This window comes from Sabethes cyaneus, chromosome 2, assembly GCF_943734655.1.
Source record: "Sabethes cyaneus chromosome 2, idSabCyanKW18_F2, whole genome shotgun sequence".
In the NCBI taxonomy this organism is placed as follows: domain Eukaryota; kingdom Metazoa; phylum Arthropoda; class Insecta; order Diptera; family Culicidae; genus Sabethes; species Sabethes cyaneus.
In genome coordinates this window covers 51,964,765-51,984,221 of record NC_071354.1, presented here as the reverse complement: position 1 = coordinate 51,984,221, position 19,457 = coordinate 51,964,765, and the positions used below count along the sequence as shown (strand labels likewise).

Below are 19,457 nucleotides of genomic sequence, written 5' to 3'. Positions count from 1 at the left end.
AGTCCCAGTCCCAGTCCCAGTCCCAGTCCCAGTCCCAGTCCCAGTCCCAGTCCCAGTCCCAGTCCCAGTCCCAGTCCCAGTCCCAGTCCCAGTCCCAGTCCCAGTCCCAGTCCCAGTCCCAGTCCCAGTCCCAGTCCCAGTCCCAGTCCCAGTCCCAGTCCCAGTCCCAGTCCCAGTCCCAGTCCCAGTCCCAGTCCCAGTCCCAGTCCCAGTCCCAGTCCCAGTCCCAGTCCCAGTCCCAGTCCCAGTCCCAGTCCCAGTCCCAGTCCCAGTCCCAGTCCCAGTCCCAGTCCCAGTCCCAGTCCCAGTCCCAGTCCCAGTCCCAGTCCCAGTCCCAGTCCCAGTCCCAGTCCCAGTCCCAGTCCCAGTCCCAGTCCCAGTCCCAGTCCCAGTCCCAGTCCCAGTCCCAGTCCCAGTCCCAGTCCCAGTCCCAGTCCCAGTCCCAGTCCCAGTCCCAGTCCCAGTCCCAGTCCCAGTCCCAGTCCCAGTCCCAGTCCCAGTCCCAGTCCCAGTCCCAGTCCCAGTCCCAGTCCCAGTCCCAGTCCCAGTCCCAGTCCCAGTCCCAGTCCCAGTCCCAGTCCCAGTCCCAGTCCCAGTCCCAGTCCCAGTCCCAGTCCCAGTCCCAGTCCCAGTCCCAGTCCCAGTCCCAGTCCCAGTCCCAGTCCCAGTCCCAGTCCCAGTCCCAGTCCCAGTCCCAGTCCCAGTCCCAGTCCCAGTCCCAGTCCCAGTCCCAGTCCCAGTCCCAGTCCCAGTCCCAGTCCCAGTCCCAGTCCCAGTCCCAATCCCAGTCCCAGTCCCAGTCCCAGTCCCAGTCCCAGTCCCAGTCCCAGTCCCAGTCCCAGTCCCAGTCAGTGGTCCAAAAGGGCGAAAATCGGAAATTTTTTCCTAGTGTCTTTTGCTTACATTTTATCATTTATGGTCTTCAGCAGTTTTGTTGGTATGAATATCCTCCTTAATCTAAAGCTGTCAAAAGTTGGTCATTGTTTACTATAATGAAAATAAAAAAATAACTTTTTTGTGTTGGGAAATATAGACATAGTTTCTTCGGCAAAGTTGTAAACATTATAAAAACAAGCAACTTTGCTGAAGACATAATATTTCTATCTTTATCGAGCGCTGAACTATAGGGCATAATCTTTGAAAATTCTTTAAAAATTAGTTTTTCATGCTTAGCTTTTGTTAGTTTCATTTTACAAAAATACAATATTTTAAGCAATTATCGAAGCTCACAAAACACACGTTTTGCAGAAGACCGCAAATCTCTTGGACCTTTACTTTAAATTTAAACTTTAAATTTCCGTAGCTTCACGAGCCTATGGGGTAAAATGGGGCAAGCGGATTTATCAAATTAATACTTCATCTTAAAGTTTAACTCGAGCACTATAAACTTGTATGGGTTCCGCTTGTCCCCAACCACCCAAATGAGAGTACGGAAAGCATACGTTTTAAATGATTCGCATTCGATAAAGGAACGATACACGTCCATTTTTTTGTGTTAGTAGATTGACACTTAGTTTTTTCTGCAAAGTTATGGAAAATATAAAGGCAAACAACTTTGCTAAAGAAATGACATTTCCATCTCTATCGAATGCAGAGCTATAGAGCATTTTGCTTGGAAATTGTTTAAAAATTAGATTTTCATACTTAGCTTATGTTGGTTGCATTTTAAAACAATATAGGGTTCTAGGCGATTATTGAAGGACTCAAAATACACGTTTTTGCAGGAGATTGCAAATCTCTAGGGCCTTTCCTTACAAAGTTATCGTTCTTGGTTCGAGAAGTTGAGAAAAAATAAAGCTTAAATAAGCGATAACTTTGTAAGGAAAGGTCCTAGAGACTTGCAATCTCCTGCAAAAACGTGTATTTTGAGTCCTTCAATAATCGCCTAGAACCATATACTCCTGTAAAATGCAACTAACATTAGCTAAATATGAAAAACTTATTTTTAAAGAATTTCCAAGGAAAATGCTCTGTGGCTCTGCACTCGATAGAGATAGAAATGCCATTTCTCTCGCAAAATTGTTTTTCTTTATATTTTATATAACTTTACCGAAGAAACCATGTGTCTATCTACGTACACAAAAAAATGGACGTGTATCGAGCCTTTAGCGAATGCGAATCATTTAAAACGTATGCTTGTCGTACTCTCATTTGGGTGGTTCGGGACAAACGGAACACATACAAGTTTATAGTACTCGAGTTAAACTTTAAGATAAAGTGCTGATTTTATATACCCGCTTGCCCCATTTTACCCCATGGGCTCGTGAAGCTATGGAATTTAAAGCATGAATACGCGATAACTCAGCAAGTAAAGGTCCAAGAGAGTTGCGGTCTTCTGCAGAAACGTGTATTTTGAGAGTTTCGATAATTGCCTAGAACATTGTATTCTTGTAAAATGCAACTGATAAAAGCTAAGAATGAAAAACCAATTTTTGAAGAAGTTTTAAAGAATATGCCCTATAGTTGAGCACTCGATAAAGATAGAAATTTCAAGTCTTCATCAAAGTTGGTAGTTTTTACAACAGTTACAACTTTGTCGAAGAAACTATATCTATATTTCTTAACACAAAAAATTTATTTTTTTATTTTCAATATAATAAGCGATGACTAACTTTTGACAGTTTTCGATTAAGGAGGATATTCATACTTTAACTTTACATACTATAAACTTTATAGAAGACACCACCAAATGATAATTTTTATTTGCTATCTTAAACTAAGAATATTAACGCCAAGTGAGTTTAACAAAAATCAGTCTAACAAAAATCTCTAATACTGTTCTTCTTCCATGATTGCTTTGAACGAAAATGGTTTGAATGGATGGCCTTCTCCTTGATAGAACTTAGACATAAACTCAACCCTACGGTACGAAAACGAACATATTAATTAAATCAGAATACAAATTAAGCACGGATGCTCACCAATGAAGTCGTAAAGTGTGAAGAAAAGCCGACAATCCTTCGATAACGACAAGAAGTCCTACTGTCAGTCCTGACCATGGTAGGAATAATGCCCAAATCGCAACAGCGCCGACGTAATTTGGGATTAGAAACCCTACTCGGAACACTCTATTGTAAAGCACTTCGGAGAGTTCTGCAACATTAAAATTTTTAGTAACATTGAACAAACGAAAATGCATTAATATTTACGAGAATGGGCCAACGACAGGGCCCACAGTCGCAGATAGGAGGCCGTATGCGAAACGGTACCGAGAACATACTCAACCGTGTGAATTGCTTGATGAATAAAAATTTCACTCATAGGCTCCTGCTCCGACGGGACTCCAGTTTGTTTTCTTCTAAAGAATATGTAACACGGTTTAGCTAACATCAGCCAAGGAATACACATGAGTGAGCAAGTGAGTATTACAATTTGAACGATGTCTTGGCCGTTGAACATGAACTCCTTGCAACCATCCAGAGGCTTTTGTTCCTTAAACAACATCATACCGATGAACATGACCAACACCGATGGAGTGCATCCTGGTTTTAACGATTCTTCGTCCGTGACAGCCGTATACTTAATCCATTTGAAGAACATCAAAAAACACAAATATCCGAAGAGAAGAATCAGAAACAACAGCTGCGGAAGCCATTCCAAAAGGATGTCAACAGATTTTCGAAAGTGTTTATGGTTGATTGCGCTCAAGCACACTCCCAAAAGCATATGAGCGACACCGAATATGATGGACAGTTTCATCTTAAATGAATTTTGAAAAATTATTTTGTTCAATGCAAGCATCCAAGCTGGGTCCAACCCGAATTGGTAGATGGTCGTGGAATAATCTTCTCCAGGATTAAGCTGAAGCATGTCGTTTGTCATTACAGTGGACGTATTGTAATGTATACTCCATGCTGAACCGAATAGGTTAATTGTTTTCGAAAATAGGTCATTATACACGAATCCGGTGTATATGGAGAAGCAACCCATCAGTAGAATCGTATATCGTCCTCCAAAAAACAGCTTCCATATTTCATCATTGATCTCGCTTAATTTGTTTTCATAAAGCACCATCCAAAGGGCAAAAAGGGACAGAATAATACCGTGACCTAAGTCTCCGAACATGATTGCAAATAGGAAAGGAAACGTGACGACAGTGTAAAGTGCAGGATTGCATTCTCTATAAGATGCCACTCCATACGAGTCGATCAAATTCTGAAAACCCACGGTAAATTTGTTGGTGCGATGATACGTTGGAGGATCTTCGTCATTTTCAACGACATACAGATACGATGCGGTCGTACTTCCTAGGCTTCTAGATGTTCTGATCAGAGCGTCATTAACATCCTGCAGATTCATTGTTGGAACCCAAGCTTCAGCGAAAAGAAAGTTGCTCGAAACATCGACGCTGAACTTATTCAGAGTGTAGTAAATGGCTTTGATATTCCGGATATACACATCCCATGTCGGAATCTTCTGAGCAACATCCAGCAGCACCATCTGACGCTGATCCTTAGTCCGATTGATGATCGTGTTAAAATTTTCAGTCCTAATAGACACCTCTTTCAGCATTTGTACGCGTTCTTCGAAGCCATTTTCCACCGAGTACAGGGTTGCGTGAAAACTGGGGCAATAAAGTAATGATGAATAATGAAATGATAAGTGCATTGTAGATTACACTTTTTCATACCCGCTGCAGACTTTTTTGATGCGATTTCTCAGCTGCTCTCCTTGAAAAAATGCAACGAAAGCAATTTTGTGCATTTTATTTCGCTGGAATGGGGAGATTATCGCAGAAATTACTAGTCAAAATATTTGAGCATCTCACCGACACTGGATCTACGAAAGGTTCTTCTATCGGCGCTTGCCGAACGACCGTGTTGCCAAGAGATACACGCCACAGCATTTGCTCAAATCCTGCAATCCGTTCACGTGGAATTACTCCAGCAACAAATTCCAGTGGTCCGCCATCATCACTGCTGTCGTCTCCGATATCCTCAAAGGCCGACCGACTGATTGATCCATCACCAAAAAATATCTAAAAGTTGATCAAATTATACCTTCATCAAAGATGACGTAAAGTTGTTACTTGAATCTTCTCTAGAACATTTCGCAATTCAACCAGTTCTGTGCAGTTCTCCAAAATTGCTTGCCAATTCTCTGCCAGCTCCCTAATCTCGCTTTCAGTTTTTTCAAGAAGCACCTCAAGGTCAATAATTTCCCGAGGATCCGGTAGTTTCACGTTGTACGGCGGTGCCTCCTGTAGAGAGATTTTGTCCATCAAAAGCTGTCTTCGAATATAGCCGATTATGCGTTCCATTTCATCGCACCGTCGGATATCACCGCTGAATCTTCGCTGGAACACATTGATATTCGTGTTGAACTGAAAGTAACATAAATTTAACTGTAACTAGCAAAATTTGTTATGGAAAACATCGCTTGTGGCACACATCGCGAAACTGCGCAGTTCCCAGAGCACCCAGTTCGGCCATCGAATGAAATGCGACTTCCGGCTGGATAAGCATCTGAACCAATGACATTTGTTCGCTTCTGAACATGGCGTCGCTGTCGGGGATTTCATTAACTTGCTAACTAAATTTAGTTGTACACTTGCCAAACATAATTGATGGACACTATTGCCAATAATAGCATGACATAAATCGGCGAAGCGTTCTGAGGTTGTTGCGACAATAACTTCTGTGTCGTCCAACAGGTTTCAATTGATAAAGATAGCTGGTTCTTATCAGGCACAGTTGAACATGATTAGTTCAATGCACGATTTGCGAAAAAAGATAGCCAATTAATCACAAGATTCACACCATTGTCGGTCGTCAAATGATGACCGGGAACTGGTCCGTGGCTTGCAATCAGAACAAACAGTCAATTAGAGTAGTGTAATCTCATCGCTCCTGTGGAGTATATTATCTTTTGTTGCGTCAAACTCTGAAGTGAACACGATTCTTGCATAACATTTGAAATAAAAGTAGTCACACCTAAAGGTATCTAATTGGTGAAGTGAAAAAGTGTTCAGGTTTAGAAAGCTTATAACAAATTCATTTCTTAAGGTGAAACGGTACTGAATCCCAACATGGCCGGATCGATGGCACACATCGTTTCACCTTAAGAAAAGAATTTGTTATAAGCTTTCTAAACCTGACCACTTTTTCACTTCATCAATTAGGTACCTTCACGATAGTGTGACTACTTTTATTTCAAATGTTAAGCAAGAATCGTGTTCACTTCACAGATTGTCGCAACAAAAGATAATATATCCCACAGAAGCAATATAAGCGTGAATACGATCACTGCCCAAAATATGACAAGATCGTCAAGATCGCCATTTCAACACTCAGGGATCAGCCAAGAGGAGACATACAAATCGATGGTTGGAGGTTTCTTATTGAATTTACCACCTCCAACTACGTACACGTCGTACATAGTACCTTCTTCCAACATAAAGTCCTGCACTACTAGTGGTTACCAAATCAAATAGAAACATAGATCGGCCATGTTTTGATTGACTACTAGCACTTCTCAAGTATCATTGATACACTACTTGCAGCAAAAAGATGTATTTTTATAGTATGTTAAACTTTGTGGAACATCAAAACTGCGTAGAAATGAAAATAACAAAATAAATTAGGAAAACTGGTTTTAAGGGAATACATTTGTGTTAATTTGTAGCACTATAACTTCTTTTCCTTAAGTGATAGAAGCTTTCTTTCTTCGACAAAAACTCCTTAAATAACATTTTGTACAACTTTTTCTGATGCATTGTTTATTTTAGGTTTTAAATAAAATATTAAATTGATTATTTATTGACTTACCCCCTTAATGCAATTTTTTTTTTTTGGAATAACAGAAAAGTACTTCAAAAACCAAGAATCTTTTATGAAGATACAAATACGGGAAATTTAGTAGTTTCCCCGCAAAAGCTAATGTGCGCCTTTTTATGAATCCATCCCACTGTGTGTCGGTGGGGTTGTGTCAAAATCCGGTCCACCGTAGCCTACCGACATTCGCCAGATGTACCGACTCTGCCACTCTCCGCTTTCAGTTTGTACTTTGTCAAATATCGTCCGCAGTACCTTTCGCTCGAACACGGCAAGAGCGCGTATGTCCACCGTGAGCAGCGTCATGGCTTCAATTCATAAAGAAGTACCAGTATAATAAGGGGTTTGTACATCGTCAGCTTTTTGTGTTTGTTTGTTTTGTTTTTCCTCTTTTCTTCTTTTTCTTCCGGTTTTTCCACATTCCATTTCCGTTTCTCCTCTTTTCCAATTCCGCTATTTTTGATTTCTGTATCATCAACTCCTTTCCAATTTTTCCGTCTCGTTTTCGGTCCCATTCTCCCTCTAAATATGTCACATTCTGTTTTTCATTTTATGTCGTTTGTTTTCCATTTTTCTCTCCGTTTTCCTTTTTACTTTGCCGTTCTCGTTTCTCAATTTTCATACTCTCATATTTTCTCCCTTTTTTCCTCCTTTTCGTCTCGTTTTTTTATTTGTTGTTCTGTTTTTCTCCTTTTCTGCCCAGTTTATCTTCATATTTTGCTCTTGTTTTCCCATCAATTTTCCTTTTTTTTTCTCCCATTTTATTTTTTCCACTCTAACAACGCAACACTCAACAATTCAGCAACATATTTTGCTTGAAGTCTCTATACTGCTGTCTGGTATGGAGCATTCTCGAGTACCGAATTCAAGTTTGGGTAGGAAGCATTACACCGGTGACGTTGAGTTTGAAATATTTCCAGCCCCAGTTTTCAATACCCTCGGCTAGCACATTTCCGAGTGTTAACTGATATCGGTATCCACTCCCAGGCGAGTATTTTCAAGCTTGCAAAAACACGCATTACACGCGGCGCTTCGTACTTATTCCAATTGGCCTTGTGAGTAAATGAAGTAGAAAGTGGAATACGAAAACCTAACACTAACACGAGTTCACACATCCGAGAAACTTTTACGAAATAAATGCACGCAATCCGGAGTGTTGCCGATGTGTTAAACACCGTTGTCTAAGAGACTGTACTGAAACGGATCGCGTGTGCTTTTTCAGAGCACGCGGGTCGCGGCGTACCAACTCAAGTAAATTTCGTGGGAGTTTTCAAGTGCGGCACGCAGTATGATTCAGTTTTTAGACATGCCTGATCTACAGTGTTCGAATCTCGGCTGGGAAAGGCTGTTAGGGTCAATAGGTTTGTAGCAACTGGCCCTGCAATTGTCCTGCACTCTAACAGCTGGCTGCGAAGTCTGTCGTATAAAAACAGAAGGCCAAGTTTCGGTAACGGAATGTAGCAGCTAGGCATTGCTTTTTTTTACCTATAGTGTAGCAGAGTATATCACTGGGCACGTGGAAAAGAATTAGCGGATGTACTGGTATGACTCATGCGACGAAACTCAATGCCGCCTACAAAGTGCAGTCCCAAATCATTTACCGTGGACTACCACCAATTGCGAACCGATTTGTGGGAACTTATCAAGCCGGCTTCGTTGAAGGATGGTCAACAACGGATCAAATGTTTACACTGCAGCAGATCCTTCACAAGAGTAGCATTCGTTCGTTGACTTCAAAGCCGCATATGATACCTTCGACCGAAAAGAGCTATGGAAAATTGTGGACGAAAACAGCTTCCCTGGGAAGCAAGTCAAACTGATTCAAGCTACGATAGATGGTATACAGTGGTGTGTTCGAACTTCGGGTGGATTGTCGAGTTCATTCGAATCCTCAAGGTAGTCTCTCATGGCTGCTGTTTTACACAGCACTTATTACTATTTTGCTTTTCTTCTACAGTAACAATAATAATATAATCAGAATAATTTATTAAGGTTGCTTCACAACCGCTATCATCGGGTGAGACGCCACTTGTTGCACTGAGAGAGACTCTTATTTCTTGCCGGCTAGCGCACGCAAATTTAATGAAGTGAACGCGCAGCCGATAAATTGGTTGCTGAAGGAAATGTTGTTCTACTGGCTCATTCACGAAGCATAAATAACGATAATTTTTCACTCATTAGAGTAGGGCGGGGCATAAGTGCGATGTTTGAAGTTGTCATCAATTTTCGCGAGATATAAAGAAGAACAATAACAAAATATATTTTACAGTGATGCAGCAACTCAATGTCTTTACATTCAACTATAAATCATCTGGAATAATAGTGTTATTGAAAATAAATTCTTCATTCTCCTGAACAAGTGCCGATTCGCACTTTTACCCCACTAGCGGGGTAAAAGTTCGATTACCGCGGGGCAAAAGTGCGAAGCTCGAATCCATGAAATTAGCACAGCAGTAGCTAACAAAACATGTTTCGGTAAGGAATATTCTCAATTTACACCTTTCCTATTTTTCGCTGGTGTATTGCAGCCTCCGACAGATCGAAACTTTCCCAAACGTTTGTTTTATGTTTCATCAGCGGAAAAACATTGTTTTCCTTCGACCAACATCTGTAGAACACAGTTTTCTGCAGATCTTCCATTTCTAGTATCTGTAATATAGTGCCAAAAGCTGTATATAAGCTATACATTTTTGCCCCGTCCGTGAGTCGCACCTTTACTCCGCTAGGCGCTTGACGGGGTTTGATTAAATTATGGAAAAGCGAAACTGTTATTTTCTTGATTCAAATAGAATTTCGTTTCGAAACAAAAATATTTTTAGGTTGTTATAAAAATTTCGTTTGAAACAAACGAATTTTTTCGCTCCGTGATAAAACTAGAACTCCTTTCCTTGAACAACCCCGTTGAGAATCGCGGCTATAACGCTGACGGACGAGCAGCGTCGCCCGCAGTACCTTACAAGTCGCAAGGACTTGCATAGTGTCGTCATCCCGTCAGTAAAATGAGTTAGATTCTCGATCCATGAATCGAACTTTTACCCCGTCAATAAATCGAACTTTTGCCCCGCTAGGCGCTTGACGGGGTTTGATTAAATTATGGAAAAGCAACATATATTTTGTAAATTCTTCTCACCGCAATTTCAAGAGAGATATCTGAGTGATGTAAAACGCTGTTACAATTTGTGAATAAATAATATCCTCCTGTTGATATCGTATTTGCCGTACAACGAAATATTACATCAAAACCGTTCTAAAATAACTTTTACCCATAACTCAGCAACTATGATTCGTAAACAACAAATGTTTATGATGGATTTAAGCTGTCAAAGTACTCACCCATCCATGCCAATGTAGTCAATTTACTCGGAATCCGCACTGATAAATCATTGAATCGCACTTTTACCCGCATCATACTTTTACCCCTCCTTACTCTACTATATTGGACCACCGTTACATCGATTCTTCTCGTCACCTTTCTCTTTCACATTTTATTCATTTTTTGCCTACTATCTTTCTTGATCTTCTTCCTAATCAATTGTCTCCTTCTATGTCTTCCACTTGCTTCCCGTCTTCTCTTTGATTTTCTTCTTCTTCTCTGCTATTCTTCTTCCATATTCTTCTCTGCTATTCTTCTTCCATATTCTTCTCTGCTATTCTTCTTCCATATTCTTCTCTGCTATTATTGTTCTTCCACCTTCTTCTCTCTTTCACTTAATCTTCATCCTCTTCAAGGATTCTTCTTGACTCTCCTCTACACTACGGCCAATTCATATCACTGCTGCAGGATGTTATTCGTTGAGTGCCGACTCGAATGTGCACAATTCGAGTGCACCACAGTTCAATTGCACTGTACTTAAGTGCGACCCACGTCCTCGCTCGTTTTAAGCTCCGGTATGCCCGTCACTACTGCACTGACCCGACACAATATCACCTTCGGCCCGCGTGGACACGATGACTCGGTATCGACCGCAGCCTACACCAAACTATTCTCCGTCACGCCAACGTTCTCGCTTGATCGCCACGTACTAAATCGGCCAGGCTTGGAGCACGATTGGCCACTGTACTGTACTGTAGACTAGGGCGAAGTCCCATAAAAAGCCCTGAAAAAACGATCATCAGCTTTGTGCCTCATTTTACACAAATACTATTCATACCTCTCTTGAGGGCCTTTTGTCCCAGCGTTTACTTGAACAAGGTTGTGGTTTTGATGGACTCTGTCCCCTTTACGGACGAAGGAATCTGTGTGTGCATGGATCGTTATAACATTATCGCCGGTCAGATATGACGTATGTGATTACCTTTAATTTTGCGATCGAATGCCTTGTTCCCGGTAATACTTCGTGGGTGAACGCCAAATGCCCTTTGTTCTGCCTCAAAATTTTAGGTTAGTTAGTTAGTTAGAACACAATTACCTCTCGCAGCTGTATCTTCGCGCTGATGATGACAGGGGAGGTTTTGAAGGGTGTTTTGCGGGTTTATATTGTTACTTAGTCGAAATCCGTACAGCGGTTTTATGCTGACGGATTGGACTTTGAATCACACAACCAGGCAAGAATTAAGGCACTTTGGTGCATACCATACCATACACCACCATATATACCATACCAGGCACCATACACTAGAGCGAACACGTTCGACTTTCCCACTGGATGGGCGACCGGAAAATGATCTTAACTGAGATGACGTGTACAATTTTATGAGCGAGATCAATGTATCTTGTAGTGAGAGCAAGCTTTTTGATTGCGTTTTGCTTTTTCCTGAGGGTGCGTTCACGCAATTCGCACTATGGGTTTAACTTTCCTCTAATTAGACCAAATTTATCCATCAATGATTTCCATACGGCGTAACACACTACATAGAGCGGATATCAACACGCGGGGCACGATTTTCAACAAATCCAGTCGACATGGATATTATCTTCAAGACATCTGTGGTGGTAGCTGAACAGTTCACCGGACTAAAGCGCGAAGCAGAAAAGATTTGGTTGAAAGTAAATGCGTTCGGAGGCGTAATGTCAGCGGAAGTCGTGCTTACCATAGGCTTCACAATCACCATACAAAGTGTACTCTGCACAAGACTCTCTTTAGACTGGTTTCTCTCTACGGGTAAAACGTGGACAATACTCGAAGAGCACCTGCGAACGAACGGAGTTTTCGAAAGACGAGTTCAAAGAACGATCTTTGGCGGTGTACAGAAGTACGGAGTATGGAGGCGGAGAATGAACCATGAAGCCGCCAGCTTTATAGCGAACCCAGTATTCAGAAGGTGGCTAAAGCTAGACGGAGACGATGGGCAGAGCATGTTGCAAGAATGCCGAACAACTACTCTGCAAAGATGGCGTTTGCTTCAAATCCGGTAAGAACAAGACGACCAGGGGCGCAACGAGCACAATGGTTAGACCCGATGGAGCGAAATCTGGCGGATAGAACAAGGTGTCCAAGGAATTGAAGAGCGGTAGCCCAAAGCAAAGCCTTGGGCTTCGACGTTTTTTTATCGACAGATTTCACAGCCGGCTGCTAGAGTACAGGACAGTTACGGGGCTAGTGTAAAAATCCTACTAATTCTATCTAGCAACACTGCCTAGCCGAGATTCGAACATACGACGACTGGCTTGATAGACCAGCATCATACCTCGAAGCTAACTGAGCAGGCAGCAGTAGCCCAAAACCGAGTAAATTGGAGACTCAGCAGGCTATGTTTTAAGACGGCAAACCAACTAATTATAATTATTATAACATAGAAAATCGGAAAATTTCTCTTGGAGTTTGCTGGGTAAACCGGTAACCTTTAAATTTTTTAAATAAGCTATCAACTACACTCGCGTTCAAAATTTCATGAAAATCTGGGACGCTTTAGCATAAATCCGTATGATAATATTGAACGTTAGATAGAAACGATAATGTCGACCGAAGTCATTACTGCATTTTTAGATAAAAGTGTTTACTAAACGCTTCGGCCGAATCCTAGTCTTGAAAATATTTACCTAATTCCATTTCAAAGAGACGCAACGGATACATGAATATCTTCCTTTTGGTTATGTGTTGCTCGGCAATATAGTTTGTCATATGTGAAAAAGTGAAAGCTGCGTCATTTGTATAACTTGATTCTCGCTAATGGATTGTAACTAAAAATAGATTACGGAGGACATCTCTTAACTGGTGGAACAGGCGTCCAAAGTACGCCAAACACAGCCGATGGATGCAAACATCCAAACAACGCCCACACGTGATCTTTTTCTCCAAACATAACCTATCTTGCGTAATAATGTGATTACGCAAATTCATTTATCATAAAGTTTATTGAGGTAAAATTGTTCTAACCATGAAACACTTGTTGCTACCGGTGAGGTCAACGTTTCGAACTTTAATATCAGCAAATTACGAATCCTCTATAAGGAAGTAAAGTCTCTATTTGTGTTTGTCTCTAACGCTTAAAATAACAGATTCGTTAGTTTTCCCGAAGTAAAAGTTTCAAACCACGTTTATGGAGACGCAACGGTTGTTGGCTAAAATCGCCAAACGAAGCACCCACCGGAGCCATCCGTTAGAAATAAATCAAATAAACAGTTTTTACCACCAGTCTATTGAGTCAAATAATTAAGAGCCCCATACATTGCGCGTTATCAGCTTGCGGTATTATTCGCAGGATAAAAACATGTCATTTCATTAGACAAACTTATTATCCTGTGCTGTGCCGTGGTATAATCTGTCGGGACAACCTGCAGTACCGAAACCAGATGAAATAATAAACAAGCTCTGTCTCATATGGCCCCGGTACCGCGCAGCCGAGGAATCAGCCGAATGGCCTGATAGCGGCACATACCGTTCGCAAACAAACCTAAGCACGGCCGGAATTTAATACACTTGCTATCAGGTCGATTCATAAATTTGTTTTTATGAATACGGTTATGGCCGGTAGTTACGTCGGGGTCGACACGGACCCCGATATCGGCCAGCAACCAGGTTCTGTTCAGGCTCAGTTGGGTGTGGGGCTAGATTCGAACAGAGCCTTGCTCTGATTTCGAAACTGTATTTGTTCAGGATATGTTTGATGAATTGAACATTGATTCAATTTCTCATGTCGCCAGCATCAATTTCCAACATTATAAATCAGGGCTGTTCGACAATTTAGAGCGAAGCTTATACTGGTATAACTTGACTAATATGCTGCGTAAACAAAGGGAATTTTCTATTCATTTACGATAAGGCAATAAATCAACAAGCAGACTTCTCGAAACGAATGTCCTTTCCAATTCCCAGGTTTGCAAAGTCATGTACCTAAGGAGTCCCAGCGGGCGGGCGGGTTGGCGCAGAACGACCAACAAAACATGTCACCTGCCTGTGGAGCAAACTTAATTCAAACTTTGCCGCACTTTGCCTCGCTTGACCGTTACTGCCACTGTAGGCCAGAGAACCCACAAAGCAGAACTAATCAAACATAATCTAGCGACATGTCACTCTGAATGAACCAACGCCCGTCTTCAGTTGAACCTCGAGATCAGGCCATTTCAGTGGCCAGTATTAAATGCCCCCATTCCGCTGCTTTAGTCTGATGCTGATGCGTACCTGTGTGTGCGTTTGCCTGTGAGCCGTTGTATTATGTCCCGGATCGACAAATCCCACTGAACAATCTAGATAAATTGCTATAGTTGTCCGGTAGCCGGCAAAGCGGGCGTCTATCTATTGAAGCGGTGATTATCTGCTTCGATAGGCGACGAAGTGAATATTTCGTGACACTTGTGAGCCTTTCGGGATGCGAGCTTGCTGACTTCCACGATCCGAAGCGGCTAAACGAGCCGTCGTCGTCGTGAATAACTGAGTTTCACCGAGGATCGAAATGACCAATAACATGCCGCTACGCTGCGCTGGCTGGCTGCTGCAACCGTATTAACGTTAGAGGGCCAGTCAGGCGAGGAGGGAATAATTTTCCCCGCAAACGCACATCTTGTTTATGAGCAGCAATTTGTTGCTTTGCAATATGGTTCACCAGCGGAATTGTCCAGCCGGCCCGGCCAGTTGTTACCGAACGAAATTGAATCAATCGCGTGGTTACATTGTGTTGGGTGCAAATCGTATAAACAACTCATCGAAAACATTGACTGACATTTTGATTACTGTTTACGAGCAATAGCCTTCATCAGTGGCGTAGGCATTGGGTAAGTATTTCCAGGATGATTTCAGTTTGACATTGAAGCAGAGCAGAGGAATAAAAAACAATAGGTGGCTAATCCAGTGAGCGCAGGATTCTCACCCACCACCCTAGGACGGGGATAACTTCGGGGAAACTTGTTTATCGAAATTTTCTATTAGCAGGATATTTATCCGATTTCTAAATCACTTTTGATTGACACATCGATACGATTATGTTCGCAATTATTGAGTCTATTTTGATGCAATTATCGCTGATGGATAATAGATAGCGTAATCTTTTATCAAAAATAACAAATACTGACAAGTGGTACGCAGTTTGATGATTTTGATTTTTTATTATGTTAAACCGAAAAATGAAACTTTGTAGCTTAGATACTGTTCAAACTTGCAGGTTCCTATGCTTTATCAATTACAATTGTTTCAAGTACTTGAGATGGAAATACAATACTCTCCAACAAATACTGATTAACATTATTTAACATTTAATTTAATACTATCTCCGTTACAGATATTGAACTACAGCGCGTTGAATTTTTGATGACTGCTTTCAAACGCGGTCTTTACTATGCTAACATCCATTAATTCAATCATTAATACCAGCTATGAACATAAATTCTATAGTTTCTGCAATCAATAAATTCGCAACACATCGCTTAAGAGTTATATCCCTGGGCAGCTATTAAATTCATTGGTTACGTTCTGAAACAGAGCGATATCTTCTAAAAGGTTTATATTTCTACTGCACTGATAGTTAGTAGTCATAAATATGCTCTATATGCTTGCCTCGTTTACTGTTTGCTATCATTCACCACTATCTAACTACGGTTCTAAGGGTTCTAAGGGAAGCAAGGTAGACTCGTAGCCACAGTATGCTCCCGAGCAACGATTATTTCTTTACTGCCACTCTAATGTGCTAAACGAGCTACACTTATGCGTAAAATTTGCGCCCTAATCGCGAATCAGACTTTTATTTTCATCTCCCTAGACCGTTGCTACTTGGCATTCAGGGATGAACACTTTCAAACTACTTTAAACTGCCACGAAAAATTTTGCAAAAAAATCACTATTTATAAAAAGGTCAAATTTAGGAGCAAAATTGAGCAGTTAATCATTCGAAAAATAATACAAAATTTTTCTTTTGATTATTCCGGCAGGCCGATCCAGCCCTGGTCGAAAATTTTCCAAACGTCCGATAAGCTTGATCTTGCAAGACAGTACGTAGGAGACGAATATATGTATATAGTAACAATTTATGGCGTTGGGAGCTGACAGCAAAGCGAGGCGAAAGTTTTGTAATTAACTTTATTAGCTGCTTTTTTGTGTGAGCCGTTAGTGGGCTTACTGTTGGTTCCTGGCTGGCGAACAACTGCTCCTGCTGGTTCTCCTGTTTGCGCGTACATCTGTTTATTCCTTCTGGCGTTTGATTGTTTTTCAAGCAAATATTTTACTGATTGCTGGAAATATGTTATCTCAACCCAGTAGAACTTCATCTGCTGTTCTAAAGAGCATAGGTTTGCTGTAAATGCGGAAAAATTATTATTTACTTTACTTTTGATAATTTCCCATTAAATTAGACAAGAAAAAGTTTTCTGTTTTATTCTATTTTAATTAATAATTTAATATGATTGAACATTTGAAAATGTTTTCAAAACTCATTGAATAAATATAAAATCCTCATAGCATGAAAAAGCCCCGCCACGAGGATGTTTGACAATACCCTTCCTCAAGGTTCGCAAAAGCATCAAAGATTTGATGTTTTTTTTTGTGATTTTTTTTATTGAAAACGCTATGTTATAAATTTGTTTCAAAATATTTATTTTGAAGCTCACGTTGCTACATAGGGAATTAAAATTTGAACACAGAAAACTCGGACATTTCCGCATTTGGAACCTTTGCTCGAACACGGCAAATCATTCTTTCATTTTCATTTTTAGTTTCTTCATCTTTTGTTTGCATTGACCGGGGTGATGGGACTGGGACTGGGACTGGGACTGGGACTGGGACTGGGACTGGGACTGGGACTGGGACTGGGACTGGGACTGGGACTGGGACTGGGACTGGGACTGGGACTGGGACTGGGACTGGGACTGGGACTGGGACTGGGACTGGGACTGGGACTGGGACTGGGACTGGGACTGGGACTGGGACTGGGACTGGGACTGGGACTGGGACTGGGACTGGGACTGGGACTGGGACTGGGACTGGGACTGGGACTGGGACTGGGACTGGGACTGAGACTGGGACTGGGATTGGGACTGGGACTGGGACTGGGACTGGGACTGGGACTGGGACTGGGACTGGGACTGGGACTGGGACTGGGACTGGGATTGGGACTGGGACTGGGACTGGGACTGGGACTGGGACTGGGACTGGGACTGGGACTGGGACTGGGACTGGGACTGGGACTGGGACTGGGACTGGGACTGGGACTGGGACTGGGACTGGGACTGGGACTGGGACTGGGACTGGGACTGGGACTGGGACTGGGACTGGGACTGGGACTGGGACTGGGACTGGGACTGGGACTGGGACTGGGACTGGGACTGGGACTGGGACTGGGACTGGGACTGGGACTGGGACTGGGACTGGGACTGGGACTGGGACTGGGACTGGGACTGGGACTGGGACTGGGACTGGGACTGGGACTGGGACTGGGACTGGGACTGGGACTGGGACTGGGACTGGGACTGGGACTGGGACTGGGACTGGGACTGGGACTGGGACTGGGACTGGGACTGGGACTGGGACTGGGACTGGGACTGGGACTGGGACTGGGACTGGGACTGGGACTGGGACTGGGACTGGGACTGGGACTGGGACTGGGACTGGGACTGGGACTGGGACTGGGACTGGGACTGGGACTGGGACTGGGACTGGGACTGGGACTGGGACTGGGACTGGGACTGGGACTGGGACTGGGACTGGGACTGGGACTGGGACTGGGACTGGGACTGGGACTGCGTTGGGCTCTTCTGTTCCTGATGCCCCTGGGATTCTTGAAGAGGATGGATTTCACTACACAGTCGTCTGGCATCTTTGCGACGAGGCTGGCCCACCGTAGTCTCCCAACTACCGCCGGATGTACGATGGAGATTTCTCCAAGTAGTGCCTGCAACGCCTTTGTAGATGGGACAAACCGCACCTTGCATCAACTTTGCAGCTTCCCGAGGCTTGGTGATCAGAAGCACATTCTTTCCCCACAAAGATGTCTACAAAGCCACCGACCAACGAACTTCCAAACCAAAATCGACCATATTCTCATCGAGGGCCGGTCTTTATCGAACATCACCAACGTACGCTTCCTACGGGGTGCGGATATAGATTCGGACCATTACCTAGTAGCAGTACACGTGCGCTCAAAACTATCGACGGTTTATACCTCGCGACGCGTCAGTTGCCGAAAACTACGCGCGTGTACTTGATGAACCTCTGCCTTCCTCTGCGGAGTTAGATGCTTCGACTCTCAAAAACGGATGGTTTATGATACGCTCGGCCGTCAACGAGGCCGTAACCGCGGTGCTAGGAGTGGAAACCTCGAATGCACGAAATTATTGGTTTGACGGGGAATGCCAACAAGCCAACTTTCGAAGCATATCCACGAGAGAGAATTTGGCCAAGTATCTTCGAGCGCGGAATGAGTTGACCACGATCCTGAAGAGGAAAAAACGCCAGAAGGCGTATAGAGACGCAATGGAAGTTAACCTCGGAGTGCCTACAAACGACGACAGCGTGCTGGCTCCCGATATTGAAGAGATCCGGCGAGAAATTCGTCAGCTGAAGAATAATAGAGACATCGAAAAAGACCGACTCCCGGCAAAACCTTACAAAAATGGCCAAGAACCGCTAGCAACGGCACTTCATTGAATAATTTCTAGGATTTGGGAGGAGCAGAAACTACTGGAGAAGTGGATGGAAGGTAGTCTGTCCCATCTACAAAAAGGGCGACCGGCTAGATTGCTGCAATTACCGCGGCATCACGTTGGTAAACGCCGCCTACAACGTGCTCTCCCAGATTTTGTTGCGTCATCTATCCCAAATAGCAAGAGAATCCGTAGTGCTGTATCAGGCGGGCGTAATGGAAGCCCGTGTTACTGCGGATCAAATTTTTACACTCCGACAAATCCTCCACAAATGTCGAGAGTACAACGTGCTCACGCATCATATTTTCGTGGATTTCAGGGCAGCATACGATACCGTTGAACGAGAACAGCTATGGCAGATAATGCACGAGTACGGTTTTCCGGACAAACTGACGTAGCTACTGACAAAGCTACTCTGGAGCGAGAGATGTGCTACGTCCGCGTTTCGGGGACACTCTCGAGTCCTTTCGAATCGCGCCTAGGGTTGCGGCAAGAGGATGGACTGTCCTGTATGTTATTCAATATCGCTATTGACGGTGTGATCTAACGAGTGAGAATCGAAACGAGAGAAATGAATTTCAGCAATAGAAGTCAACTCCTAGCCTTCACAGACGACCTCGACATCATTACTAGAAACCTTGGGACGGCGGAGGCAAACTACGCCAGACTAAAAATGG

General features: G+C 43.1%; 1 protein-coding gene across 1 annotated transcript; it reads right to left on the bottom strand.

Moving 5' to 3' along the window:
- Positions 1-2,769: 2,769 nt before the first annotated feature.
- On the bottom strand, positions 2,770-5,498 carry LOC128735419 (V-type proton ATPase 116 kDa subunit a 1-like). The gene is made up of 7 exons (XM_053829905.1): positions 5,391-5,498; positions 5,030-5,323; positions 4,769-4,978; positions 4,631-4,713; positions 3,150-4,564; positions 2,922-3,093; positions 2,770-2,860 (listed from the first exon to the last, which is right to left on the bottom strand). The coding sequence occupies exons 1-7, from the start codon at positions 5,496-5,498 to the stop codon at positions 2,770-2,772; spliced, it is 2,373 nt and encodes a 790-aa protein (XP_053685880.1).
- Positions 5,499-19,457: the final 13,959 nt, after the last annotated feature.